The sequence below is a fragment of the Cucurbita pepo genome, chromosome 14 (assembly GCF_057944985.1).
Source record: "Cucurbita pepo subsp. pepo isolate OVF chromosome 14, ASM5794498v1, whole genome shotgun sequence".
NCBI classification, from domain to species: domain Eukaryota; kingdom Viridiplantae; phylum Streptophyta; class Magnoliopsida; order Cucurbitales; family Cucurbitaceae; genus Cucurbita; species Cucurbita pepo.
The window spans coordinates 3,598,330-3,621,415 of NC_141811.1; the positions used below are offsets into that span (position 1 = coordinate 3,598,330).

A 23,086-nucleotide genomic window follows, 5' to 3' on the forward strand; every position below is an offset into this window, starting at 1 on the left:
TAAAATTTAGATACCCTCAAAGTCATAAGGGATTTCACATGGAGCCAAAAACTAAAAAGCATAGGAGAAATCCAAGAGAATTACCATGGCACAGCTCATTCACTTTTTTCTATGTCTAGTCAAAAAGCAGCATTTCCCACACAATAAATTTGGATTCAAATTTACCCTCCAAAAGAGACCATTCCATCCGGATTTGGATTGAAAGGTTCAGAGTCACTGTCGTTGTGAAAAGAAAATACGAACACCTAAAAAAAAGTCGATGAAATTATCATAGATTTATAAGTAAGGATTACATCTCTATTATTACGAGGCCTTTTCAGTAAGCACAGAGCAAAGCAACGAGAGCTTGTACTCAACAAAGTTAACAATATCATACAATTACGAAGAGTCGTGATTACTAACACAATCCAGACAGGATAAGCCAGTTTAAGGTAATACCCATTGGCCTGATTCAACCATTAACATGATGATATTCAAAAAATTATGAACAGAAAAGAAGTCAACACTGATGAACAAGAAATGCTGTGCTTTTATTTGATAATAATATATGAGTTTTGTCCAAAACAAGGAGAAAAGTCGTCTGATTTGAAATCAAGTAGGATAGGGAATGACAGAAATGGTATACAGTTTTAGAGAAGAAGCCAGACTACTGCATACTTTTTTTGTCTTCTCCAATAACCCATTTTTTCTGGTCACTTCTGTTCTTGGGAAAATTCCCATGGAATCCCCTCCTTCAGTGCTCTTCTTCCTTCTACCCATTCTGATGCCAAGGGCATTGTGGGTAATTGGATAACAATGGAAGAAAAGTTTCCCCAACTTGCAGCAACAAAAGTGAGAAATGGTGCAGCATTATAAACAATAATCATTCCCAAGAACTTTGGAGGGGAAAGGAGGGGCATATTAAGAATCAAGAAGGGCTGCCAACGATGTCCAGAAATGGCCTGTTAAGAGAATGAAACTTCATCTTTGGCTCTTCGGTTTTGCTCTTCTTGAAAGAAGGTTCAGGTGATGAACAGACTGATGCTGCTTTCAAAGCCCAAGAATCATCGGAGCTGTCTGAAGTGAAACCAGCATCGATTACACCACTTGGGCTATCAGGAGCTTGCTGTTCATGCTTGCGCTTGTGGGGGGTGTTGGGATGATAAATGCCATTGCCATTGCCATAGGCCTTAGAATGCTCCTTGACAAGATTGTAACAGCATTGCACTTTCTCCTGTTCAAGTGCAGTTTGAAAAGTTAAGATCAAATGATGGGTTTTGATTAAACCAAGCAGTGAACTTGAAATGAGATTTCTTCTTGAACAAACCTTGTCAATTTTGAGGACACCCAGAAGCTGATCTCGGCGCTCCAATGACATATGGGGCTCAATCTGATCTATCACTCCCATCATTGTTGCAGTTGCCAAGATGGATGGAAGATAACCAACAAATCTTGAATCTAAAGAAAATCCAAGAGAAGTTTCAAGTCATGACACGAGAATTCAAGAAAAGAGACCAAATTTTATCATTTTCCGCTTCATTTGTACGTGTAATGCGCAAAGTCTTATCTGCATTAAAGTGATTGTAAGTTCTAACCTGAGAGTTGAGAGATGAGAAGATGCTCAGAACGCCTGAAGAACTCTAAGTGAAGATTGGACTTTAACCCAAGCCTCCTTACAATGTGATCAAGAAAAGAATATGGAGTCACCAAATGCATTCTCCATTGAAGAGTTGAGAGCACTAGAAGCTCCATTCTCTGAATGGTTTTGGCCTCAAACACATATTTGGCATCCTCTACCTGAAACATTAAAACAAACACGTTATCTGCAAGAACAAAGTTTAATAATCCAAACCATTAGAACACGGTTTCAAATGGAGGGTATTGCATATTCTGAACATACTTGAAGGTCCAGCAGAAGTGGAACTTCAATCTCCTCCACTTTACTCGCCAAGGAGAGGCAAGTGACAGCCACAAGCTGGCTCATCCACGGCTTGTCACTCTTAAAATGGAGGCTCAAGAGGAACCTGTCGAAATAAGCAACGGCCAAAATGGCAGTGAGAGTTGAGAACCCATAATGGGATTGGACTTTGAGTATCCACTCCACAGCTGAAGAACGAGCAGCAGAGACAGAAGGATCCTTCAACAGAACTTCAAGCTCGAGATTGCTCTGTTTCAGCTGCTCTGTTTCCTTAGACAACATGGAGAGAAGCCGTTCATCTTCCCCAGAGAGATCTTCCTCCAAAAATCCCAAAGAAAAAAGATGGGTCTGATGGGTATGTTCTACCTCAGCCTTATCTTCCTCCTCCTCCCCCCATTTCTCCTCACAGAACAAAGAATCTAGCGGAAACAAATGGGTTTGGCCTTCATCATCAGCTTGTTCATACCGATGTATTGCCATCGAATGAAAGCTTTGATTAGAGAACTCAATAAAGGAAGAAGAAGCAGCAGCAGCTCAAATGGCCGTCCATGTCCGTCGGAAGTCGGAACTGTGCAGATGAATGGAGGAGCAGAGGAAAAAGCTTAAGAGAGAGAGAGAGAGAGAAAGGAACGATGGGTTGTTCTGGTTCTGGTGGAGAGTGTCTTTATGTTTTATATGCATTGGGGTTTGGAAATCTTTGTGCTTTCGGTGTGTCCCGTTGGCGGGCAGAAACGCAACGGCACACACACCAAGCCGGACCCCATGAAAACAACCTCATAAGAAATCTAAATAAATGGCAATGCCCAATTCACTGCGTTGTAAGAGAGAGAAAGAGAAAGTCTGTCTTCTAGGGTTTTTACTTTCAAATTTAAAAACCCCTCTTTTTCTTTTCCCTTTTTCTTTTCCCTCTCTCTTCATTTGGGTTTTATTATGCCCAATTCACTCCATTTTTCTTTCTTAAAAGTTTTATATACTATGTGCAATCTAAATTTAAAATCTAAAAAAAAAAAAAATACCCCACTCTGACTTAAGTATACTTTATATAGCAGACATATAGCATATGAAAATTTGAACATTTAACTTATACAAAATTATTAGGTATACTCTTTAGAAAGATTAGTAAGCTATATTGATTTATTGATTTATTGATTTATGCTCGAATCAACAAATAAGTTAGAAGTTAGATTATATTATATAGATCCATGAAGATAAATGGATTTTGCAAATTACTCAAAACTTTTCTATAATTCTATTTTTCTTTGATTAGATTTAAACTACATGCATGAAACCACGAGCTACTATTATTAACATCAAGAAAAAATAATTTAGTGGGAATTTAAATAGATCCTTCTAAAGCTTAATTTAGTATATATTAAAAAAAAAATATATATATATATATATATATATATATATAACCTATCAAAGTCTTTGAAAAAAAATACTAGTAGAGATACTTTAATTATTAATCTCGAAATTGGCCTTTGAATTTTTATTTTATATTTTTATAGACTTGGGCTTTGTTTAAAAAAATAATAATAAAGAAATAAATATATATAATCCCAATGGCATAGGGGTATAAACGTCAAAAAGAAAGAAATATTAAAAGTAAAAAAATAAAGGGACCCCGAGGCAGTGATTGAAAAAACCAAAAAAGGACAAAGAAGGTGCAGACAGGACAATGCTTTACTTTGACCCAAAAAAGTTGTTAAACCAAACATGACTTACAATTTAGGGGCGCTGTCTGTCCCTATTAAATACTTGGAAACACCCCCTCCCCTCTCAAAGGCCTCAATTTTATACATTGTCCTTGTCTTTTGGGTTCCATTGCCCTAATTTTAATAATTATGTCTCTTTCCTTATTATATATATACCCTTCTTAACTTTTTTTAATCCCAAATTCACTCTACAAGATGCATAGCTTGATAAAGATTTTGAGGCTATAATCATCAAGTCCCCAATACTAAGTAGGATGAGATTCAGTTCAGATTTGTACTTTCTCTAATCGCTAGATAGGTTCTAATGCATACTCTATTTCACAATATCCAATAATGGTGGAATCTATATATATAATTCTACAGGCTTTAAATTTGGAGAAAACTAGTTTTCCAAACCACAGAACAAAGCACCTCATCAGCAAACAATTGAGAATCCTGTTATATTGTTCTACTTGTAATCTTGTAATCTAACTATTCTTAATCTTAATTTTCTCGCAATCATTTACTAGAGATATCTTTTTTGAACAAATGTAAAAGCCCTACTCTTTGGCATCATCAAAATATTGACAAAATGAAGTGCAAAGCTTTCAAAGTTACCTCAACCCACCAAGCTTTTGTGTTTAAAATGGCGATTGTGTTTGGTTTTCCACATTTCCTGTTGAATGGTGAGACTTTATGTGAATGGATTGGATAGCCATTGATGGTCTATTAGTTGTCATCCAAATAAGAAAAGGGGAAAAAAAAAAACTTTTGTACCTTTTGAAATCATGGCTCACATGGCCTTGACCATCATGAGTAGATGAAAGTCACAGGTTGAGCTTGACTTCTTTTGACTCCCCTAATTTAAACAAACTTCAACCACTCTGTTGAAGAGCGGGAGGAGAAAAGATGGAGCAGAAGGGGAAGCATGTAAGCAATGACTAGCCTTCATTTAACAGATGATTTCAACTGCCAAACATCAATAAAACAAGATGATGGAATGAGACAACTTACTGACTATCCTGGCATATAGCTGCTCATCATTGCCTTCAAAGAGGGGGGAAAAACTTGATTTCTGCTATCACACCATCTTCGAACTTGCTGTCAAAAGTTACTACTAACCTGCGCTAAGAGTTGTTATAAAACGACATTCTTAGCTTTGATGAACATTAGTGCGTGGGGAAAATCAATCCACTTGGGTACGCAAATCCAATAAACAGCAGTTTGCAGTTTACAGATGTGTTGAAGTATTAAAAACTAGTAACTCTGTCAACAAGACTGGAATGAATTTTAATGAATCCATTACATTGATAAAATAACTTTCAGCTTAACTAGCTATGTCCTCTACCTCCCCTTTTTGCTTCACCTTATGTTCTTTCCATGTAATAGTTCTCAAATTATTTAACACATCACCCACATGGTCTCAATGGAAAACTCGCACTAAGTAAAATTATTAAACATTGATCACTGATTCTAAAGGAACCTGAGGATGGGATAACTGGTAAGTCACATAAACAATGTGGTCAAATCAACAAACAGAAGACCCCAGCAGCTCAGAAATGATATAAACAAACTCACCAACTATGATCAGTCATCTAGGACAGAAACTCACAGTGAAGTCCTTGAGTTCATATGATGTAAATCAGTAAGAAAAAAATTAAGTTAACTAATGGTGCAGTTGTCCAACTTTACACCATTGTAGAGTTTTAAGCTATATGCATCCATTAGCACCTGCAAATTAGGATGAAGCAACATGCAAATGAAGAGCAATAAATCACAATGTGCAACCTAATTTTTTCCTTTTTACAAGACAAGATAATAAACAACCTACACGGCCATACTGAGTATACCTCAATTGGTTAATAAAGGTTCATAAACTAAACATACTATTTAATCATTCAAAGTTTGATGGGAAAGGAAGAGACTAACTTTTTACCGACGCTCATATTCGGCGTGGAGGACCCCCCCATCCCCCCACCTTTTTGTTTTAGTTAGCTCTTTTTCCTTTTTCTTTTCCAACCCCAAGGCGGAGGGAAATGGTTATCAGCTTTTCTTAATGTTCTATTTAAAATTCTCTATAATGTTTTTCGATCTCTCCCTTTAACATTATAAGTTCATGCAATGATGTCATGCTGATTAGATCTTTTAGTAAACCTAATGGAAGAAAAATAAAAGAAAACAAACGACCAGACCTTCATTCTAATAAAGAATAAATGACTACGTTAATGAAAGATAATACGTATGATCATTTCCAATTAGTTAAACAAACTTTGAATGGTGAACTGAAGGTCTACACTAAACAATCATCAACAAATTAATGATAGCTTTCCATGAACATTCAAAAGGAAAATAGCAGATGAGTCAGTTACCTTTGATCCTCCCAGCCACTCCTGGAATTTTAACAAACATTGATGGAACAGACCTCGGAGTACAAAATCCACCCTGCAGTGTGTCCCCTTAGAGGAATTCGAATTGGAAACTCACAGTTCATGGAAGATAGTTGTACAAAACAATGGAAGAAGAAACATGGCAGAAAATTTCCAAGCGTTACAACGTTCAGCTTTGTGGTAAACAAAAATCATCAAAAGGATTGAGTTCCAATTTGCTATGGCATCTAAGAATATGGAAGAATGAGAAGACAACTGCATCAGATTGAACTGTGGCTAGTTCATGTAAATTTTTCGTGATCAAGGAAAAAAACAAAGCAGGCTGCGATATACTTCTCAAGTAAGCACAAATAACAGATTTACAAGCTCAAACCAGCAGCTAAACTGTCAACAGTAACTGCAATCGAGAAGAAAGGAGAAAGATACTGAAAATCATCAGCTGAACGGTTGCGATTGGAATTTTTTCAACTAAAGAAGTACACAGATATCTCTTCGCAACCTGCATTACTTCTTTACACGATGAATTAAATGCAGGAAGCAAGTTGAATTGAACTTCAATAAGTTATATTTCAGACAGAACAATAACCAAATCATATGAAATTTCCGGCTAAAAAACGCTTCGCGAACAGTACATTGCACTAAACAGAACTAGCAATGGATTTCTAGTCGTTCTACGAGAAGAAACAGAAATTCAACTAGCCTAATCGAAATCTCCAAGAGAAGGAAATTACAGTACCACAACAACCTAACTGATCATGACAATCGAGTTCGACCTGACCGGCTGGGCGGCGCCGTCGGCCGGGGGTTCCGAAGGGCGGTTTTTACCGCCACTTCATTTGATAAACGCATTCGCATCAACGCCATTAGCACCGGCAGCTTCAACTTGGATTATTACGTTACTTTTAGGTCTCACTTCTAACCATCCTTATAAACTCACGAACGCTATCTCCATTGACATTAATATGAGGTCTTTTAAGAAACCAAAAGCAAAGTCATGAGAGCTTAGACTCAAAGTGGACCATATCATACCATTACGAAGGTTTGTGATTCCCAACATTTGGGACTAGAGTCATGCCCTTAACTTACTCATGTCAATAGAATCCTCAAATGTCGAACAAATAAGTTGTGAACCTCAAAGGTGTAGTAAAAAAGTGACTTGAGTGTTGAACAAAGGGTGTACTTTGTTCGAGGGGCTCCAGAGAAAGGAGTCGAGCCTCAATTAAGGGGAGGTTGTTCGAGGGGAGGATTATTGAGAGGTCCCATGTTGGCTAATTAAGAGGAAGATCATGAGTAGTCATGAGAACTTATGCTCAAAGTGGACAATATCATACCATTGTGGAGGTTCATGATTCCCAACATTTTCACCGATTGCTTTATTGTTATTTGATAAAATTAGAATTTTAGAGATAAAAATTAACTTTTAAGAACTTTGTCGTAGGTCTTCGGTGTCGAGGTAGTAAGACAAACAATGTAGTAGCTAACTTTGGGAGACAGGAGACCGTCATCTCAAGGAATAGCACAACTTACCAACAAGATCGGCAAATGGATGCCTTCTGCTATATCTCACGACCCCACTACTAGAAAAATGATTGGGCCTAAGAAACTCGTATATGTCTAGTACTTTGTGCCAACGCTATTTGGTGAAATGGGTCGAAACATTCCGGAGTTATTTTAGCCATTTATCTCTATTTGCTAGGTTATTTCGATTCTTCGAGCCCTTATTGTTAGTTTAGAATGTCATCAGTATTACGTATAGGGTTGAATGAGAAGCAGACCAAGCTTCGAGATAAATATTGATATTTTATTTTTCTTATTTTTATTAAGGTGAAGTGGTTAAAAAAATTAGTTTATAATTATTTATAAAAGGTAGGTGGGAAAATTTTGAGACAAATATTTGGGTTATAAGTTTAATATTGGTTAGGTGAAAATATAAGATCATTTTAAAAAAATAATTAAAAAAATCATGGTAGGTTTGAAATTTAATAAACCCTTTATTTTAAAAAACTTTTAAATTCATTTCCTATACACTTGTAATTTTCTAACGTTTTCTTTTTTATTATTATTAAATGAAAATTGTTTGATCGTTTCAAATTATTACGTTTATTCCCACCTTTTTATAGTCTAATAAATAAATAAATAAAGACTTAAACTTATAGATTAAAATATTAAAAAAGTCGTAAAATATTGTAATAAATCTAATAATATTTCATGCTATCGACGTAATTTTTAAAGGTTCAAAATTTAATTTTACACATAATAATAATTTCTGTTAATTTAGATTTAAAATCAATTAAAATAGTTATAAATCACTAATGACCATAATAAAATTTTAGAGCTTAAATTAAATATACCCATTAACTTAATTTATGGATAGAAATTGATTTTTCTAAAAATGCGAATCATTTAATGGCTCAAATTGAAAGAGATGGGACAAATATCTTTATAATATAAAGTAATTTGTAATATAATTTAATAAAATTTCTATAGTCCTAACAAATTTGAGCGCGACACGATTCAATAAGACATCGGTTCATTCTTAATTAACTCCTAGTGGATTTGTGCGTCTTTTTAAATAATTTTTTTTTTTTAATATATAAAAAATAATTTATTAAATTTCCTATCATATTCTTAACTAAAGTTATTTTTAATAATTTTTTTTATTAAAGTCAATTATTGAATTACCTAATAAAATGTCAAATTATGATTTGACAATATCAAGTCAATAAAAATTTATTATTTTTAAATTAAAATTTTACTTTTCCTGATTAATACTAATTTGTTTTTTTTTTTTTATTTTATCTATTTATGGAATTGATCAATGTGTTATAAAAATAATATTTTTTTGACTTTTTATTCATTATTTGAGTTAAAACGAGATTAGTTCGATGATCAGATGAAGTTAATTTAACAGTCTAAATACAAGTGTCATCATCAAATAATAATTTTTAAATTAAACGGATCATTTTAAAATATAAAAAGATTAAAAAAAATGAAATACAATATTGAATATTTTAAAAAAATTAAATAGACAAGAACTTTTATTTATTTATTTATTTAGTTGTGACTTAAAATAAAAAATAAAAAATCAATATTCACTTTAAATTTTTATTAATTATCACATGATTTTTAAAATATGCATATTCTGTAAATTCCAAATAGTTGACTAAGTCGTCCTTTTTAAAATTAAAAATTGTAAAATATTGGTCTTTTTTATTATTATTATTATTTTTTATATATAATTTGCTGAATTTTGTTTTCTCTACCAAACACAATAATTGGTACAGCAAATAAATGGTTTATATATATATATATAGAATAAATTCTTATCTGGTCGACGTGGCTAGAACATGTTTAAAAATTAAAATAATTAAATCCCAAAAAATTATAATAATTTGAAGGTTAAATTATAAAATTAATTCTATAAATTAAAAAATTAAAAATTACATTCTAAAATTCAAAGTTATATCAAATATATTATTTAATTTTTAGAAAATTTTATTTCTTCAAGAATTTATTATAAAAAAAGTTAAAAGTTAAAAAGGTAATTTAACTTAATTTTAATAGCTAGTAATTATTAACTGTAATTATTTCTTTAAATATTTTTTAAACCTAATTTTATTGAAAATATATACAAATGATTATTAAATATATATAGAAAAGCTCAATGATTTTAATATTATAATTAAAAATTGATTTAAATATATTTAGGTCCGATGTCAATTTACCTGAGAGGGTAAATGGACAGTAAATATTCTTAGACTAAATCCTTTGATATTTTGAGGAAAAAAATATTAAATAACAACATGGGCGGCCATTTTTGTTAATAGATATAATAATAATATATTTTTCGAAATAATTATCTAAAATAAAGTACAAATATATATATATATATAGAACATGGTATTTCGTGGTATTTTATATTTTTTTTTCTTCAACATTTGACATTATAATGGAATTAAATAGTTATAATAAATAATATATCGCAGCTCCATGATTAGCTCACGATGATTTTTGTCTGTTTTGGCTTGTTACGTAAGCTGTTATCTACATGGTTTTTAAAACTCGTTTTTAGGGATAGATTTCTAACTTCCTGGTTGGCACACTGTTTGGTGTCTGATTCTTATATCATTTGTAACAGCCCAAGTCCACTGTTAGCGATATTGTCTTCCTTGGACTGTCCCTTCTGGATTTTCTCTCAAAGTGGTATCGAGACTCACGAGCACATGTTGACATTAATATTTTTGTAAATAAGTGATATTAAGGCCTCTATCGAGCCAGTTTCAAGTTTAAGAGTTCTAGAACTAAGATCATCTCTAAGATAATATCCAACCTGAGCTGAGTAATCGGGAAGTGTAGGACACCTTAGCTAGTATGGTCGACACTAGGGCACGTGGGATATTCTTTTTCGTCCTTTTATTAATTTTACACATTTTTTATTTGTAACAAGGAAAGTTTCACACTTTCGAGGGCTAATTTTGTAAATTATATTTTAAAAGTTGCAACGTTAACGAACCCGAATAATCGTCTATTGTATTTTAAGAGCTAATTTGACGTCGGATTATGGTTTAGAAGTCGGGTGATGGTTCGGGTCGAGTTTAATTTAAAAGCGATTAAAATAAACTTAATTCAACATATAATTTCTCTATTTAACACCATTGTTCTTCATTCTCCTCTTAGATGCAGCAGCCATGGCTTCCTTCTCTTCTCTCTCAACCTTCTTCCTCCTCCTCCTTCCTCTCACCTTCCTTCTATTTTCCTCTCCCTCTCCGGCGCAGGCTCGGCCGGCGGCCGGCGACGGTCAACTCAACTCCCGAGGTGCCCTGGAAATAATCATCGGTGGCGGACCCGACCCGAACCCGGAAACTCCGGAAAACCCGCCGGTTCCATGTCCGCCGCCGCCGCCGGAGTTCGAGAACGAGCGGCTGAAAAAGGCTTACTTTGTGATACAGAGACTGAAAAGGAAAATCACCGGCGGGAGGATGGATGTGGTGAAGACATGGAAGGGGAAGGACGTGTGCCGTTATAAAGGATTCCGATGCGACCATTTACCGGACGGGATGAAAGAGAGGACGGTGTCGGCGGTGAGCTTTACTGGGTTCAAATTTGAAGGTCCGGAGCTGTTTCTTGAAGGATTTATGGATGAATTGGATGATATTGCTGTGTTTCATGTCAATTCCAATTTCTTCGTTGGCCCGATTCCCGAGAAAATTAATCGCCAACGATTCTTCTTTGAGATGGATCTTAGTAACAACAAACTTCCCGGTAAGTTCGTTTTGAAATTTTGTGTTAGGAATCACGACTCTGCTTTGCTTTGGGTTTTCGTGAGGTATGTAAAGCCCTCGAACAGCCTTCCTGAGTCCTCGAATAAAGTCTAGGGAGCCTTCGAACAAACACCATTTGTTCAATACTCGAGTCATTTTTTTACTATACCTTCGAGATTCACAACTTCTTTGTGCCTCCCGGAGTCCTAGAACAAAGTCTAGGGAGTCCTCGAACTGCCTCTCCTTAATCGAGACTTGACTCGTTCGCTGGAGTTCTCGAACAAAGTACATCCTTTGTTCGATACTTGAGTCATTTTTATACTACACCTTTAAGGCTCACAACTTTTTTATGCCTCCCCGAGTCCTCGAACAAAGTCTATGGAGCTCTCGAACAGCCTCTCCTTAATCGAGGCTCGACTCATTCTCTGGAGTCCTCGAACAAAGTGCACCCTCTGTTCGACACTTGAGTCACTTTTGACTACACCTTCGATGCTCACCACTTCTTTATCAACATTTGAGGATTCTATCGACATGCCTAAGTTAGGGCATAACTCTGATACCATGTTAGGAATCACGACTCTCCATAATGATATGGTATTATCCACTTTGAGCATAAGCTATCGTGAATTTACTTTAAGCTTCCCAAAATGCCTTATATCAATAAAGATGTATTCATTACTTAAAAATGTGGACTTGACAGGGGAATTTCCGACAAACGTGTTGGGAGCGACAGAGCTAACATTCCTCGATCTTCGTTACAACAACTACTGCGGACCAATCCCGGAGCAGATATTCAACATGGACATAATCAGCGCAATTTACATAAACAATAACCAATTCAGCTCAAATCTTCCGTACAATCTAGGGAGAACTCCAGCCAAGTACCTGACATTCGCCAACAACCAGTTGTCGGGACCGATCCCGAGAAGCATTGGGGACGCGAAGAAGACAATGGAAGAAATTGTGTTCTTCAACAACCAATTGGAAGGGTGTTTGCCGTTCGAGATCGGTTACTTGGAAAACGCCGTGCTGTTCGACGCCGGGAAGAATCGCCTGACCGGACCCATACCGCTGTCCTTGGCTTGCATGGGCAAGATGGAGCATCTGTATTTGGCGGACAACCAATTGTACGGACCGGTGCCGGAGGAAATCTGCAAGTTACCTAAACTTGGTAACTTCACGTTGAAGAACAATTTCTTCACTCAGGTAAGTCTCCTATCAAATTTTAATTTTAAAATATATTTTTATTTTTAATTGTCTTTTAATTTTTAAATTTTAATTTTCAATTTTGTATTTAAAAAACACTTTTTTATTTTATTTTAAATAGCTTTTAATAGATTTTATTTTTATTTTTTGTTTAATTAAGTTTTTGAATTTTCAAATGAAGAAAATTCTTAAAATTTTAATTTTGAATCTAATAATTATTTAAAATTTAATTTAAAATAAAGTATCTAATTAAATTTTTAAAATTTTATTTTTATATTCAATAAATTTCAAAATTTTGTATTTAATAGATATCCTTCAAATATTTCTAAAATTTTCACATTAAATCTATTAAATAAATTAAAAGTTTAAGAATTTATGACGTGAGTTTATTAAATATAATATAAAATTAAAAGTTTAAAATTTTAAAAGAGGGGAGTTTATTTTATTTTATTTATTTAGGTGGGACCACACTGCAAGAAGCTAATAAAAAAGAAGATTCTAGACGTTTCGAACAACTGCATACCAGGGCTCCGGAAGCAAAGATCTGAAGCAGAATGTGCAGAGTTTGCATACAGACCCAAATACTGCGGGGACGACAAGTCGTTCACGTACATTCCTTGCAAAAACAATCATTATTTTCATCCTCACGTCTCTAAACCTAACAATAACGTAAATTACGTGTCGCCAAAGAAAACGTACGCAGCTCTCACTCCCGAGCCCCAATAAATAAATAAATAAATAAATATAACAAAAACTTTATAATTGAATTTGATTAATAAAGTTTGTATTATATTTATGCCCATTTGATGCTTCTAAGACTAAGGACCCACATGATGGTTGTTTTATGTTGATTTTACATGATATTATATAAGAGAATGATAGGGTTGGTGTTATTATTATTATTTTTTTTTTTTTTGTTGACTTTATCGTTAATCTTATCGAATAAATTGTGGCGTTCTCTTATTTTTTTTTTATTTTTTATTTAATTCTACGTCGGTCTTAAATAATATGAATTTGATCGATGTAAATATGTAACGACCCAAAATTTTATACTTAATTTAAAGTCGTTACTGTATACATATCATAAACATTGAATACAGAAATACTTTATTTAAATTTTCATAAACATAACTTTCAGCTTAAAACACAGTTATGGACATAAAATAAATTAATGTTTACATTAAAAACATCTTATCCCATCTAAGTCTAAGAAAATAAATACGACAACTCTATGCATGTGTCATAGTCTCGAGTTGCGATACCGTCGTTAGTCGTACATGAATGTCTTGTCTTAACTTGAAATAGAGGTAGCACGTGGCTTGAGTATTTTAAAATACTCAGTGACCCACTATTGGGATTAAATACAAGAACATGTGAATGAAATGACGGGACCTATCATATCAGTCTATTTCTCGTACGACACTATTCTAACTAAAATGAATTTGATCGGGCACTATTTTGTTCGTAATCTTATCAAAATGTCATAGGGTGGATTATGTCATCACTGCTCATGCTGATCTAATTGAACCAACATAAATAAATAAATAAATAAAAACTTTATTATTATATTACCATAAATTCATTAAATAAAATAAAGTAAAATAAAAAGTTGTGAAAGCAACTTTTAAGCTTTTGTAGTATTCCCATAGTTTCTTATTGTTTGTTTGGTGCAATTTTATTTTTTTAGTTTTCCAATAATTTTATTTTAATTTTTAAAAGTAATATAGAAAATATTTGAATCATCCGTGTGACACGATGATTCGAATAACTCGAATTGTCTAATCCAAACCATAAGGGTTAGTCGAACAATAAAAAAAATAGGGTTTACAGCCGAATCCAATACAACTTAATCCTATTATAATTTTAAGTTACGCTCGGAAAATGTTTAATACTGTAATTTTATAAAATTTTAGTTATTAATGTTCGAGCCTTCCTTTTACGCTTACCCAAAAGAGAATAGAGTCTTTCTCGAGCGTGAATATCTGAATAAGACGGATGGCTATGTAGGTTGGTTCGGAGGATAACTAAATTTTTTAAAAATAATTAAAAAAAATAACTTGACTGCTGAATCCAACCGAAAAATAACGAATTGAGCTGGGTTGGAATGTGAACGGAAATTAAAAAAATAAAAGAAAAATAACAAAAATTGGAAATAAAATCATTAAAATAGGGCAAAATGACAGATTTGATTGTAAAAATAGGGCAAAATAAAAAGCACACCAACTTTCCACTACCTTTGTTAGGATCATTAGGCGCACTTAATATTCATCTCTTATCATTTCTAACTTGACAATTCAATTCAATACAAAAATATTGTATGGCTCTAATCAAACCATGTCCTACAAATGTATGGTAGATGTACCTCTTATTTTAATATCGATATCTACTTAGTGGTTTAAAAAGCATACGTGACTCTAAAAATGGACCACCGTGCATATGCCTAGTTCTCATTTATATACATCTATTACGTGAAGTTTTAAACCTCTTATACCGAGGATTCAAATAAAAAAATTTGAATTTCGACATGCAATGTTCTCAGTATCCCTATTTCACGGCTTAACCCCACTGCTAGGAAATATTGTCCTCTTTGAGCTATCCCTTCCATACTTTCCCTCAAGGCTTTAAAACGAGCCTACTATAGAGAGGTTTCGCTCTCCTCTCCAATCGATATGAGATCTCATAATAGAACTGTTCTAAGACAAATACGCTTAATTTTGGATTTCATATGATTGATGCACTGAAAAAGAAGGTGCAACTTACTGGTATGAATAGTAACTATCGTTTTTTATAACTTTATATCGTTGGAATCATTTTGATACGAAAAGGGGTGGCGCACAAATCTTTTTCCAATTCTTAGTCAAATTTTGTTTGAAAGTTCATAGAAGTAAAAACATTTCCCACACTCACTATAAAAATGGCTCATTGGGCAAATGCCTACCACATTGGTGGAGAAAAGAGGCCATTTTTTAGTGGTTTGTGAGTCCAAGTCAATCACCATTATAAAAGTGTGTGTTCATTTTGCACTCATAAACCCTTTATAAATCCCCTCCTTAATCCCTCTCCCATAGCAATTATCCTCCTTCCAACAACCTTAATTATGCACTTCTTTCTCACCATTGTCCTCTTCCTTAGCCATTGCCTCTATGTATCATCAACAAGATGTCCGCCACCCCTACCGCCGCCGCCACCTCCGCCGCCACCAGAGTGTCCCCCACCTGAGTCCCCGCCGCCGCCTCCAGAACCTTGCCAATGCCAACCGATCCTCAGTTTCTTAGACCAAAGACTGGCCCTGGTGTACCCCATCATTCAGAGCTTCAAAGCTCTCATCACTTCTGACCCTTTTGGCGTCACACAAACATGGGTCGGCTCTGATATCTGCAAATACAAAGGCTTCTACTGTGACAATCCGCCTGATAACAAATCCGCTCTCGCCGTGGCAGCCATTGACTTCAATGGCTTCCAACTCTCCGCCCCCACGCTCGATGGCTTCATCGACGCCCTCCCGGACCTTGCCATCTTCCATGCCAACTCCAACAACTTCTCCGGTACAATCACCCCCAAAATTGCATCACTCCCATATCTCTACGAGCTTGATTTAAGCAACAATCAACTGTCGGGTCCTTTCCCAACCGCCGTTTTGGGTGTCACTGATCTGTTCTTCTTCGATATCCGATTCAATTTCTTCACTGGGTCTGTTCCTCAGCAGGTCTTCTTAAAGAATTTCGACTTCCTGTTCATCAACAACAACAATTTCGGTATGAGATTACCCACAAACTTCGGTTCAACAACCGCTGCTTATATCACTTTAGCTAACAACAAATTCACTGGTCCGATTCCAAGAAGCATTGGAAAGGCTGCTGCTAGTTTAACTGAAATCTTGTTCCTCAACAATCAGCTCACTGGGTGTATTCCATATGAAGTGGGGTTCTTGAAAACGGCGACCGTTTTCGACGCCGGCGAGAACTCGCTGACCGGCCCGTTGCCTTGCTCGCTCGGCTGCCTGGAGAAGGTTGAGCAGCTGAACTTTGCCGGAAACTTCCTCTACGGTCAGGTGCCGGAGGTGGTATGTGAACTGGGGAATTTGCTAAATCTGTCGCTGTCGGATAATTACTTCACCAAAATTGGGCCATCTTGTAGGAAACTGGTGCGAAGTGGGGTTCTTGATTTGAGAAAAAACTGCATACGGGAGCTGCCTGATCAGAAATCGCCATTGGAATGCTTTCTTTCCTGTTTGTTTCGACATCCTTGTCCATTTCCAGCAACTTATGGCTTTGTTCCTTGTAACAAATCTGCAAGCATCCTCCATTCTTCTGGCTCTGGCCGACAGAGAAGAAGCTCTGTTCCTATTGACAATGGTGGTCTTTCCACTAAAAAACCTTAACTATGAGTGTTTGTGTGTGTCATGTCTGGTTATAGTACAAGAGGATTAATAATCCACGTTGAGTGAACCATTATAGATATTTAACACTAAGAACATCCGTGCCTGAGAGGCGAACAGCTTCGTCGTGTCTGCGAACGATGGCGTTCAGCAGCAGCGGCGCCCATATTCACCTCTCTCAAATACAAAATTTTAAAATATTCCGTTGATTTTTATTTTTCAAAATAATTCCATGATGAACTCAACTTAAGTGGACTGAATTTTATATCCCAAAGATAACCCATAGGAGGATATAAAATAATTTACTCTCTTTGTGTGAAGTCCCAAATTGGTTGGGGAGGAGAACAAACCACCGTTTATAAGGGTGTGGAAACCTTCTCCTAGCAAACTCGTTTTAAAGCCTTGAGGGGAAGCCCAAAAGGAAAAGTTCAAAGAGGACAATATCTGCTCGCAGTGGATCTGGGTCGTTACAAATGGTACCAGAGCCAGACACTAGACGATGTACCAGTAAGGACGTTGGGCCCTGATACCAGACAGGGGACGATGTGCCAGTAAGGACGCTGGCCCCAAATGGGGTGGATTGTAAAGTCCCACATTGGTTGGTTGGAGGAAGTTAAGAGTGCCAGCGAGGACGCTAGGCCTCGAAGAGGGTGGATTGTGAAGTCCCACATTGGTCGGGGAGGAGAACAAACCACCATTTCTAAGGGTGTGGAAACCTTCCCCTATCAAACGCATTTTAAAGCCTTGAAGGGAAGCCCGAAAGAAGCCCGAAAGAAGCCCAAAGAGGACAATATCTGCTAGCGGTGGATCTGGGCCGTTAGACTTTGGGATTTTAAAATTTTAATTTAGCTTGAAATTATTTTAGATTAATTTCAGTTTGGTCTCTATTTTGCATACTTAAAGTTCAGAACTTCAAAATTCAGCCGACATAAACATGAACTTCAAAACTCGGTTAACATGAACATAGTTTAAAGAAATATTCTCGATCAAAAAGTAGAAAATACTCACTAATTATATTCAAAATGTTTAGGGAAATGTAAACAGTAATATGACTAACTTAATAGAGAAATCATATAGTGGACTGACCTGAAATGCTGGGGATACCTAAATGTCGCAATAGACCAACATTTCTCAGTTAGGAAACTGGGAAGAAGAATCTTAGAACAACAATAAACTTCCCTTTAAGGCAAACTATTATATATATACTATATTCATGATCTACAAATCAATGCTAAGCTTTTGAATAGCATGTTTACCTTACCATAGAGCGACACCACCCAACCAGCCAACGTGCCCAGAATTATGTCGAACTTTCAGCAGCACGTTTTATCTGCAACGCAGCTCTAACGACATTTCCCCTAGTAATGATCCCCACCTTTAACATTCAAACACAAGCAACTGAGATGGTCGCCTATTACCGAGGGAGCTTTAAGAAGTTAAGATGGTTTAAAGAAAAATTCCTACCAGCTTGCCATCTGCATCTACTACCGGCAATCGACGATATTTTGTTTCAAGCAACAACCTAAACAATCGATGGTTTCAGACTTCGGTAGCCACAGATTAACTTATAAAAATGGGTAAATTCTTGATTCTGCCGTCTTTTCTCTCTAAAATGTGTCATTTAAGCGTTGTTTTTTTTTTGGAAATTGGAAGCTTTTTGCACAGCTTATGTACACAGAATGAAAAAGTTTGAAACAGAACGAACTACAGAGGAGAATAACATGGACACCCGCACATCAAAATCTCTAAGAAGTAACAGTTGCAAAAAAGGAGAAGAAAAACTAGCCTTTTTTCTAAGAAAGTAGATAAACAGTCTAATTAAATGAAATTGCATACTTAAAAAGAAAATTTGATTAAATGTTTAGGTTGAAACATTGAAGAAACCATGGATTATATAGATTCAGATAAAAGGATTACCTGGCAGCATCTTCTAAATTTGAAGTTTCACGAACAACTAGCGGAGCAGGCGTCATCAGGTCGCCAACAACTTTACCATTTGTTTTACAGAGAAGTTTCTGTAACTCATTGAATGTCTGCCACCATATTCAGCAAAAATATACTTTCATCATATTTTTTTTTAATTTAGAAACAGTGGTGATCATGACTCTATTCTTTCTTCAAAGAATTTTAAGGAATAAAGGGATGCCAGTAACAGAGCTAAATTCAACGAGTCTTCTTTCTCTGTATAATTTTACTTAGTCAAGGGATGTCAATGGCAGAGCTAATTCCTGAGACTCCTCTTTCTCCGAAAGATGTTACTTAAACAAAGGATCTCAACATACCGAATTAGTACTCCAAGGATCAATCGAACAATATTTTCGAGTAAAAAATAAATACTAAAAAAATCTTTCTGATAATTTGGGTTCAAATAGCTGAAACTCAACCCAACCAGTTTGATTGATTGATTGAGTTTTCTGAGTCATTGTCTTCTTAAACATCCCTCATGTTTGCCAAACAAGAAAAAAAAGAAGCAAATAACCAGAAAATAAATGACATTGCTTACATACTTTCCACGAACTATCGACATCAGGAAACAGATTGGTATCGCTTTGAGTACCACCTAATTGTCAATAACAGGGGGGAAAGATTAAGAGAAGCAATGGAATAAATGGAACACAATAAAATATAAAGAAAATGTAATTTTGCCTTCAGAGTCCAGCAAGGGAGAGTGAGCTAAACAACTTCTAATGACTATCTTTCCTACTTTTAAACTTGTCTAAAAGTTCAAAAAATATTTTGGAAAAGTTGTAGCTAGACAAAAATAACATTATCAAACAAGAACATAATCGATAACATGCAAACAGTAAAAGATGTTGTCACTTGTCCACCTTTGCATCAAAATAGAGTTTGATGAATCAACTCAATCAACGGTAAAAAAGTTTAATTGATGTTTATATCCTGTTCACATAGCAAATATTCATTCTAAATGTTTCAATGCATATGACTGGGAAATGTTTGGTCTCTAGAAAACAAAAATGATTTGAAGGAAGATTCTTAGGAATCAAAATAAGAATAAAAAAAGTATTAGTAACAACAAATAAAAAAGGATAGAAACCCGATTTCAGTCGGAAAGCATACAAGAACGATTCCTCAAGTATTTACCTGAAATGGAATCAAGTGCTAATAAGTCATAATCTGAGATGACTCCGACCTGCCACAGCAAAGCATTAAATCAAATTATTGAGTACAGCAGGTAATTGGATTCAATAGTAGTTTGGATTCTTGACAACAAGTAATCTAAACGTTGGTGGACTAACTTCCTGACATGGCTTAAGGGTAACCCTTCGACCATAGATGCACACTCACCACAACTCCACAAAAACGAAGTGAAAAATGACCGTACAATGTTGATATTTTTTGCAAGATTCTCAGTGACAAAAAACCGAAGGCCCCTTCCCCAGTACCCTCCGCAAGAACATCAATGGACTTTGGTAGTTCACTTCCACAGTATGTTGACAATGGCAATATAAAAACACTCACGGGAAGCACAAAAGGGTGAAAGGAAAAACTCTACCAAATTCCAATCTTCATCGACAACAGGAAAACCAGTTATTCTCTTCTCCACCAAGGCCTCTAATGCTGTAATCACAAAAGCCGATGAATTAAACAATGATCATTAGTAACACTAATGAAAATAATTAAAATTAAAGCACTAAATCAACCGCACCTTCATCAGCTGTTGTTGTAGGCTTAACAACATAAAGATTCTCCTTTCTCGTCATAAAATCACCAACCGTATACGTTCCTCTGATCTGAAATCACCGTGATAAGAGCTAAATACGGAGGGCCAAGCAGTCAAACAAAAGTATAAAACAGAAGGCCTAAAATAGCCATAGACAAGTTAATTCCCCAAAATCCTCGTCTCTAAAACAAAATATATAAACAAACATAACATATATATTGTTAATAAGTATTTTCGAGGCGTCTGATTTGGTTCTATTTTCCATTCTAAAATTTTGCAGCATACTCGTAGACGGTGCTGATTATTTCCCTTCGATGAATCGTCAACAAGCAGAAGCGTAATCTCATTTCTTCACAGCCGAAATGACAGCATATTTTTGCGGTTATTTTCATACGTGTTCATGCAGAACAAACATAGAAATCTTAATTAAGCGACATTAAACCAGCACATAGAGTCCCGTTTTCAGTAGATAACCTAAAGACAGTAACGTAAACGTGAAGATGAATAGAACAAATGCAGCCAAAAGAACGTGGAAAAGAAATGACAAACCGGAAAGGAGCCGACGACGCTAGCTCCAGAAGAAGCAAGAACCAACGGCAATGGAGGTCGAGAGGAATATCGATCGGAGATCCCAAACCGCTGCAGCTTAGAAAGAGAATTAGACGAAGGCAGAGGCTGGCGACGGCATGGATGCGGCTGAGAGTGGCAAAGATGATGAGGATAAGCCCGCGGCAGAGCATGTGAATTGGAGAGCGAGATGGAGCTCATTTTGCTTGGCGCTTGACGAGTAGCTGAGAATTCCACAGATGGAGAACCGATTACAATACTCTGGGAATAGAATAGTTGGAAGAATCAATGGCTGATCTACCGGACGGAAGAAAATTACAACCGGAAATCTTCGAAATCAAAGAGGAATCGGAAAATTAGGTTGTAATTGACTTCCGTTCCGTGCAAGGAAAGGAAGCGACACTTTCCCAATAGAACGCGGGTTAAATGGAGAGAGGAAAATCCCGCCTGGTCGGTCGGAGATATTCAACAACGTTCATGACTTTAATCAATGAGGGGACATACAATGTGACATGTTGATCTGTGTTTATAATCAAATAATACTCTATCCGGTCTTTTGAACGAACCCAAAATAAAGTCATGAGAGCTTATGTTCAAAATGGTCAATATCGAGAATCGTGTTTAACACGGTATTAAAGGGGAGACGTATTTTGTTCGAGGGGAGGTGTTGGATAATGAAAGTCCCACGTACACTAATTCAGAGAATGTTGGGTATAATCGAAGCGGTAACAACTCAAGCCCACTGCTAATAGATATTGTCTTAATTGGAGCTGTAATAGCCCAAGCCCATCACTTGGACAATATCTGTTAGCAATGGACTTGAACCGTTACAAATTGTATCAGAGTTAGACATCGAGCTGTATGCCAGCGAGGACGTTAGCTTCAAATGGGTGGATTGTGAGATCTCACATCGATTAGAATGAGAAACAAAACATTATTTATAAGTGTGTAAGACAAAGCCAAATAAAACAACTTAACCTAATAATAAGATAATATAAAAATTACACATTTTTGACTGAATGAAAAAGAAAATTCGGCGTGACTTTAATAATTAAACATCAAATAAATAAAATGTTATTTGGTACAAGTTGTCGTAAAGATTTGACTAAATAAAATGTATGTTTTTCGTTTATTCATACTCCGTGATAGTCAAGGTGCAATATGTACCTTGAGTGCAAGTTTAAACTTTGAATCTAATTCCAAACATGATATTGACTTTTTAAATTCAGCCTCCTAAAATTCTCTAAACATTTTTTATATGATTACGAGACGTAACGAAACATTTTATTTTTTTTGTAAAGATGTGAAAATCTCTTCCTAGTAAACATATTTTAAAAATATGAGGCTACTGACGATAAGTAACAAGCTAAAACAAATGAACAACCCGAAAAATAGAGTATAAATTTAAACGAACGAAACCAATTTAGACGGTTTATTAATAATTCATAACTATTTTCATTTTATTTAATTTATCATGTAATTACTTAATGACACGTGTAAAAGTTACGCAAATAATGTTATAAAAAATGCCTAAATAAATTTTATTCTCATGTGAAAATCAATCGTGGATGATTTTAAAATAAAATTTAAAAATTGATTTGAAATTACTAAATTTAATTTTATTGTCTTGATTGACTAAACAAATAACCCACGTGTCATCGTGTCATTGGTGGAAATGGAGTGGGGTAGGGCATTTTATTAATAAGATATAGGGTTCGGATTAAAGCACGGTCGACCTATTATTACTAAGTTTTGTATTTTTATTTTTTAGAGACAAATCCTCAAATTATTTATTTATTATTATATATAATTCAAATTTTCCGACCAAGATTTTTAAATTAGGATTTTAATTATAGATTATACATATATATATATATATATATATATATATATATATTTATTTATTTATTATTATATATATATTTCAAATTTTCCGACCAAGATTTTTAAATTAGGATTTTAATTATAGATTATATATATACATATATATATATATAGATTATATATATATATA

General features: G+C 35.1%; 3 protein-coding genes and 1 non-coding gene across 9 annotated transcripts; 2 read left to right on the forward strand and 2 right to left on the reverse strand.

Moving 5' to 3' along the window:
* Positions 1 to 509: 509 nt before the first annotated feature.
* Positions 510 to 6,869, reverse strand: LOC111810638 (cyclin-D3-3). 3 transcript variants are annotated; one of them, XM_023697377.2, is made up of 8 exons: positions 5,961 to 6,869; positions 4,606 to 4,713; positions 4,369 to 4,475; positions 4,210 to 4,267; positions 1,880 to 2,465; positions 1,575 to 1,776; positions 1,307 to 1,437; positions 510 to 1,213 (listed from the first exon to the last, which is right to left on the reverse strand). In XM_023697377.2, the coding sequence occupies exons 5-8, from the start codon at positions 2,375 to 2,377 to the stop codon at positions 908 to 910; spliced, it is 1,137 nt and encodes a 378-aa protein (XP_023553145.1). In that variant the 5' UTR covers positions 2,378 to 2,465; positions 4,210 to 4,267; positions 4,369 to 4,475; positions 4,606 to 4,713; positions 5,961 to 6,869; the 3' UTR covers positions 510 to 907. The 3 variants fall into 3 exon arrangements, with proteins under 3 accessions (XP_023553145.1, XP_023553144.1, XP_086973734.1); XM_023697376.2 differs by having other exon boundaries at positions 4,606 to 4,718; XM_087117608.1 differs by lacking the exon at positions 5,961 to 6,869 and having other exon boundaries at positions 4,606 to 5,291.
* Positions 6,870 to 10,665: 3,796 nt separating this feature from the next.
* Positions 10,666 to 13,309, forward strand: LOC111810373 (uncharacterized protein At4g06744-like). The gene is made up of 3 exons (XM_023697080.2): positions 10,666 to 11,240; positions 11,940 to 12,445; positions 12,905 to 13,309. The coding sequence occupies exons 1-3, from the start codon at positions 10,667 to 10,669 to the stop codon at positions 13,169 to 13,171; spliced, it is 1,347 nt and encodes a 448-aa protein (XP_023552848.2). The 5' UTR covers position 10,666; the 3' UTR covers positions 13,172 to 13,309.
* Positions 13,310 to 15,434: 2,125 nt separating this feature from the next.
* Positions 15,435 to 16,893, forward strand: LOC111810718 (uncharacterized protein At4g06744). Its single transcript, XR_015411718.1, has one exon. It is a non-coding gene; the product is annotated as an uncharacterized protein At4g06744 (transcript).
* Positions 16,036 to 21,535, reverse strand: LOC111810611 (CBS domain-containing protein CBSX1, chloroplastic). Of its 4 annotated transcripts, none has more exons than XM_087117510.1 (9): positions 21,055 to 21,535; positions 20,491 to 20,575; positions 20,338 to 20,417; positions 19,926 to 19,974; positions 19,331 to 19,383; positions 18,741 to 18,856; positions 18,288 to 18,345; positions 18,080 to 18,198; positions 16,036 to 16,175 (listed from the first exon to the last, which is right to left on the reverse strand). In XM_087117510.1, the coding sequence occupies exons 1-8, from the start codon at positions 21,271 to 21,273 to the stop codon at positions 18,124 to 18,126; spliced, it is 735 nt and encodes a 244-aa protein (XP_086973636.1). In that variant the 5' UTR covers positions 21,274 to 21,535; the 3' UTR covers positions 16,036 to 16,175; positions 18,080 to 18,123. The 4 variants fall into 4 exon arrangements, with proteins under 4 accessions (XP_086973636.1, XP_086973635.1, XP_086973633.1 ...); XM_087117509.1 differs by lacking the exon at positions 16,036 to 16,175 and adding an exon at positions 17,818 to 17,927 and having other exon boundaries at positions 21,055 to 21,534; XM_087117507.1 differs by lacking the exon at positions 16,036 to 16,175 and having other exon boundaries at positions 17,818 to 18,198; positions 21,055 to 21,534.
* Positions 21,536 to 23,086: the final 1,551 nt, after the last annotated feature.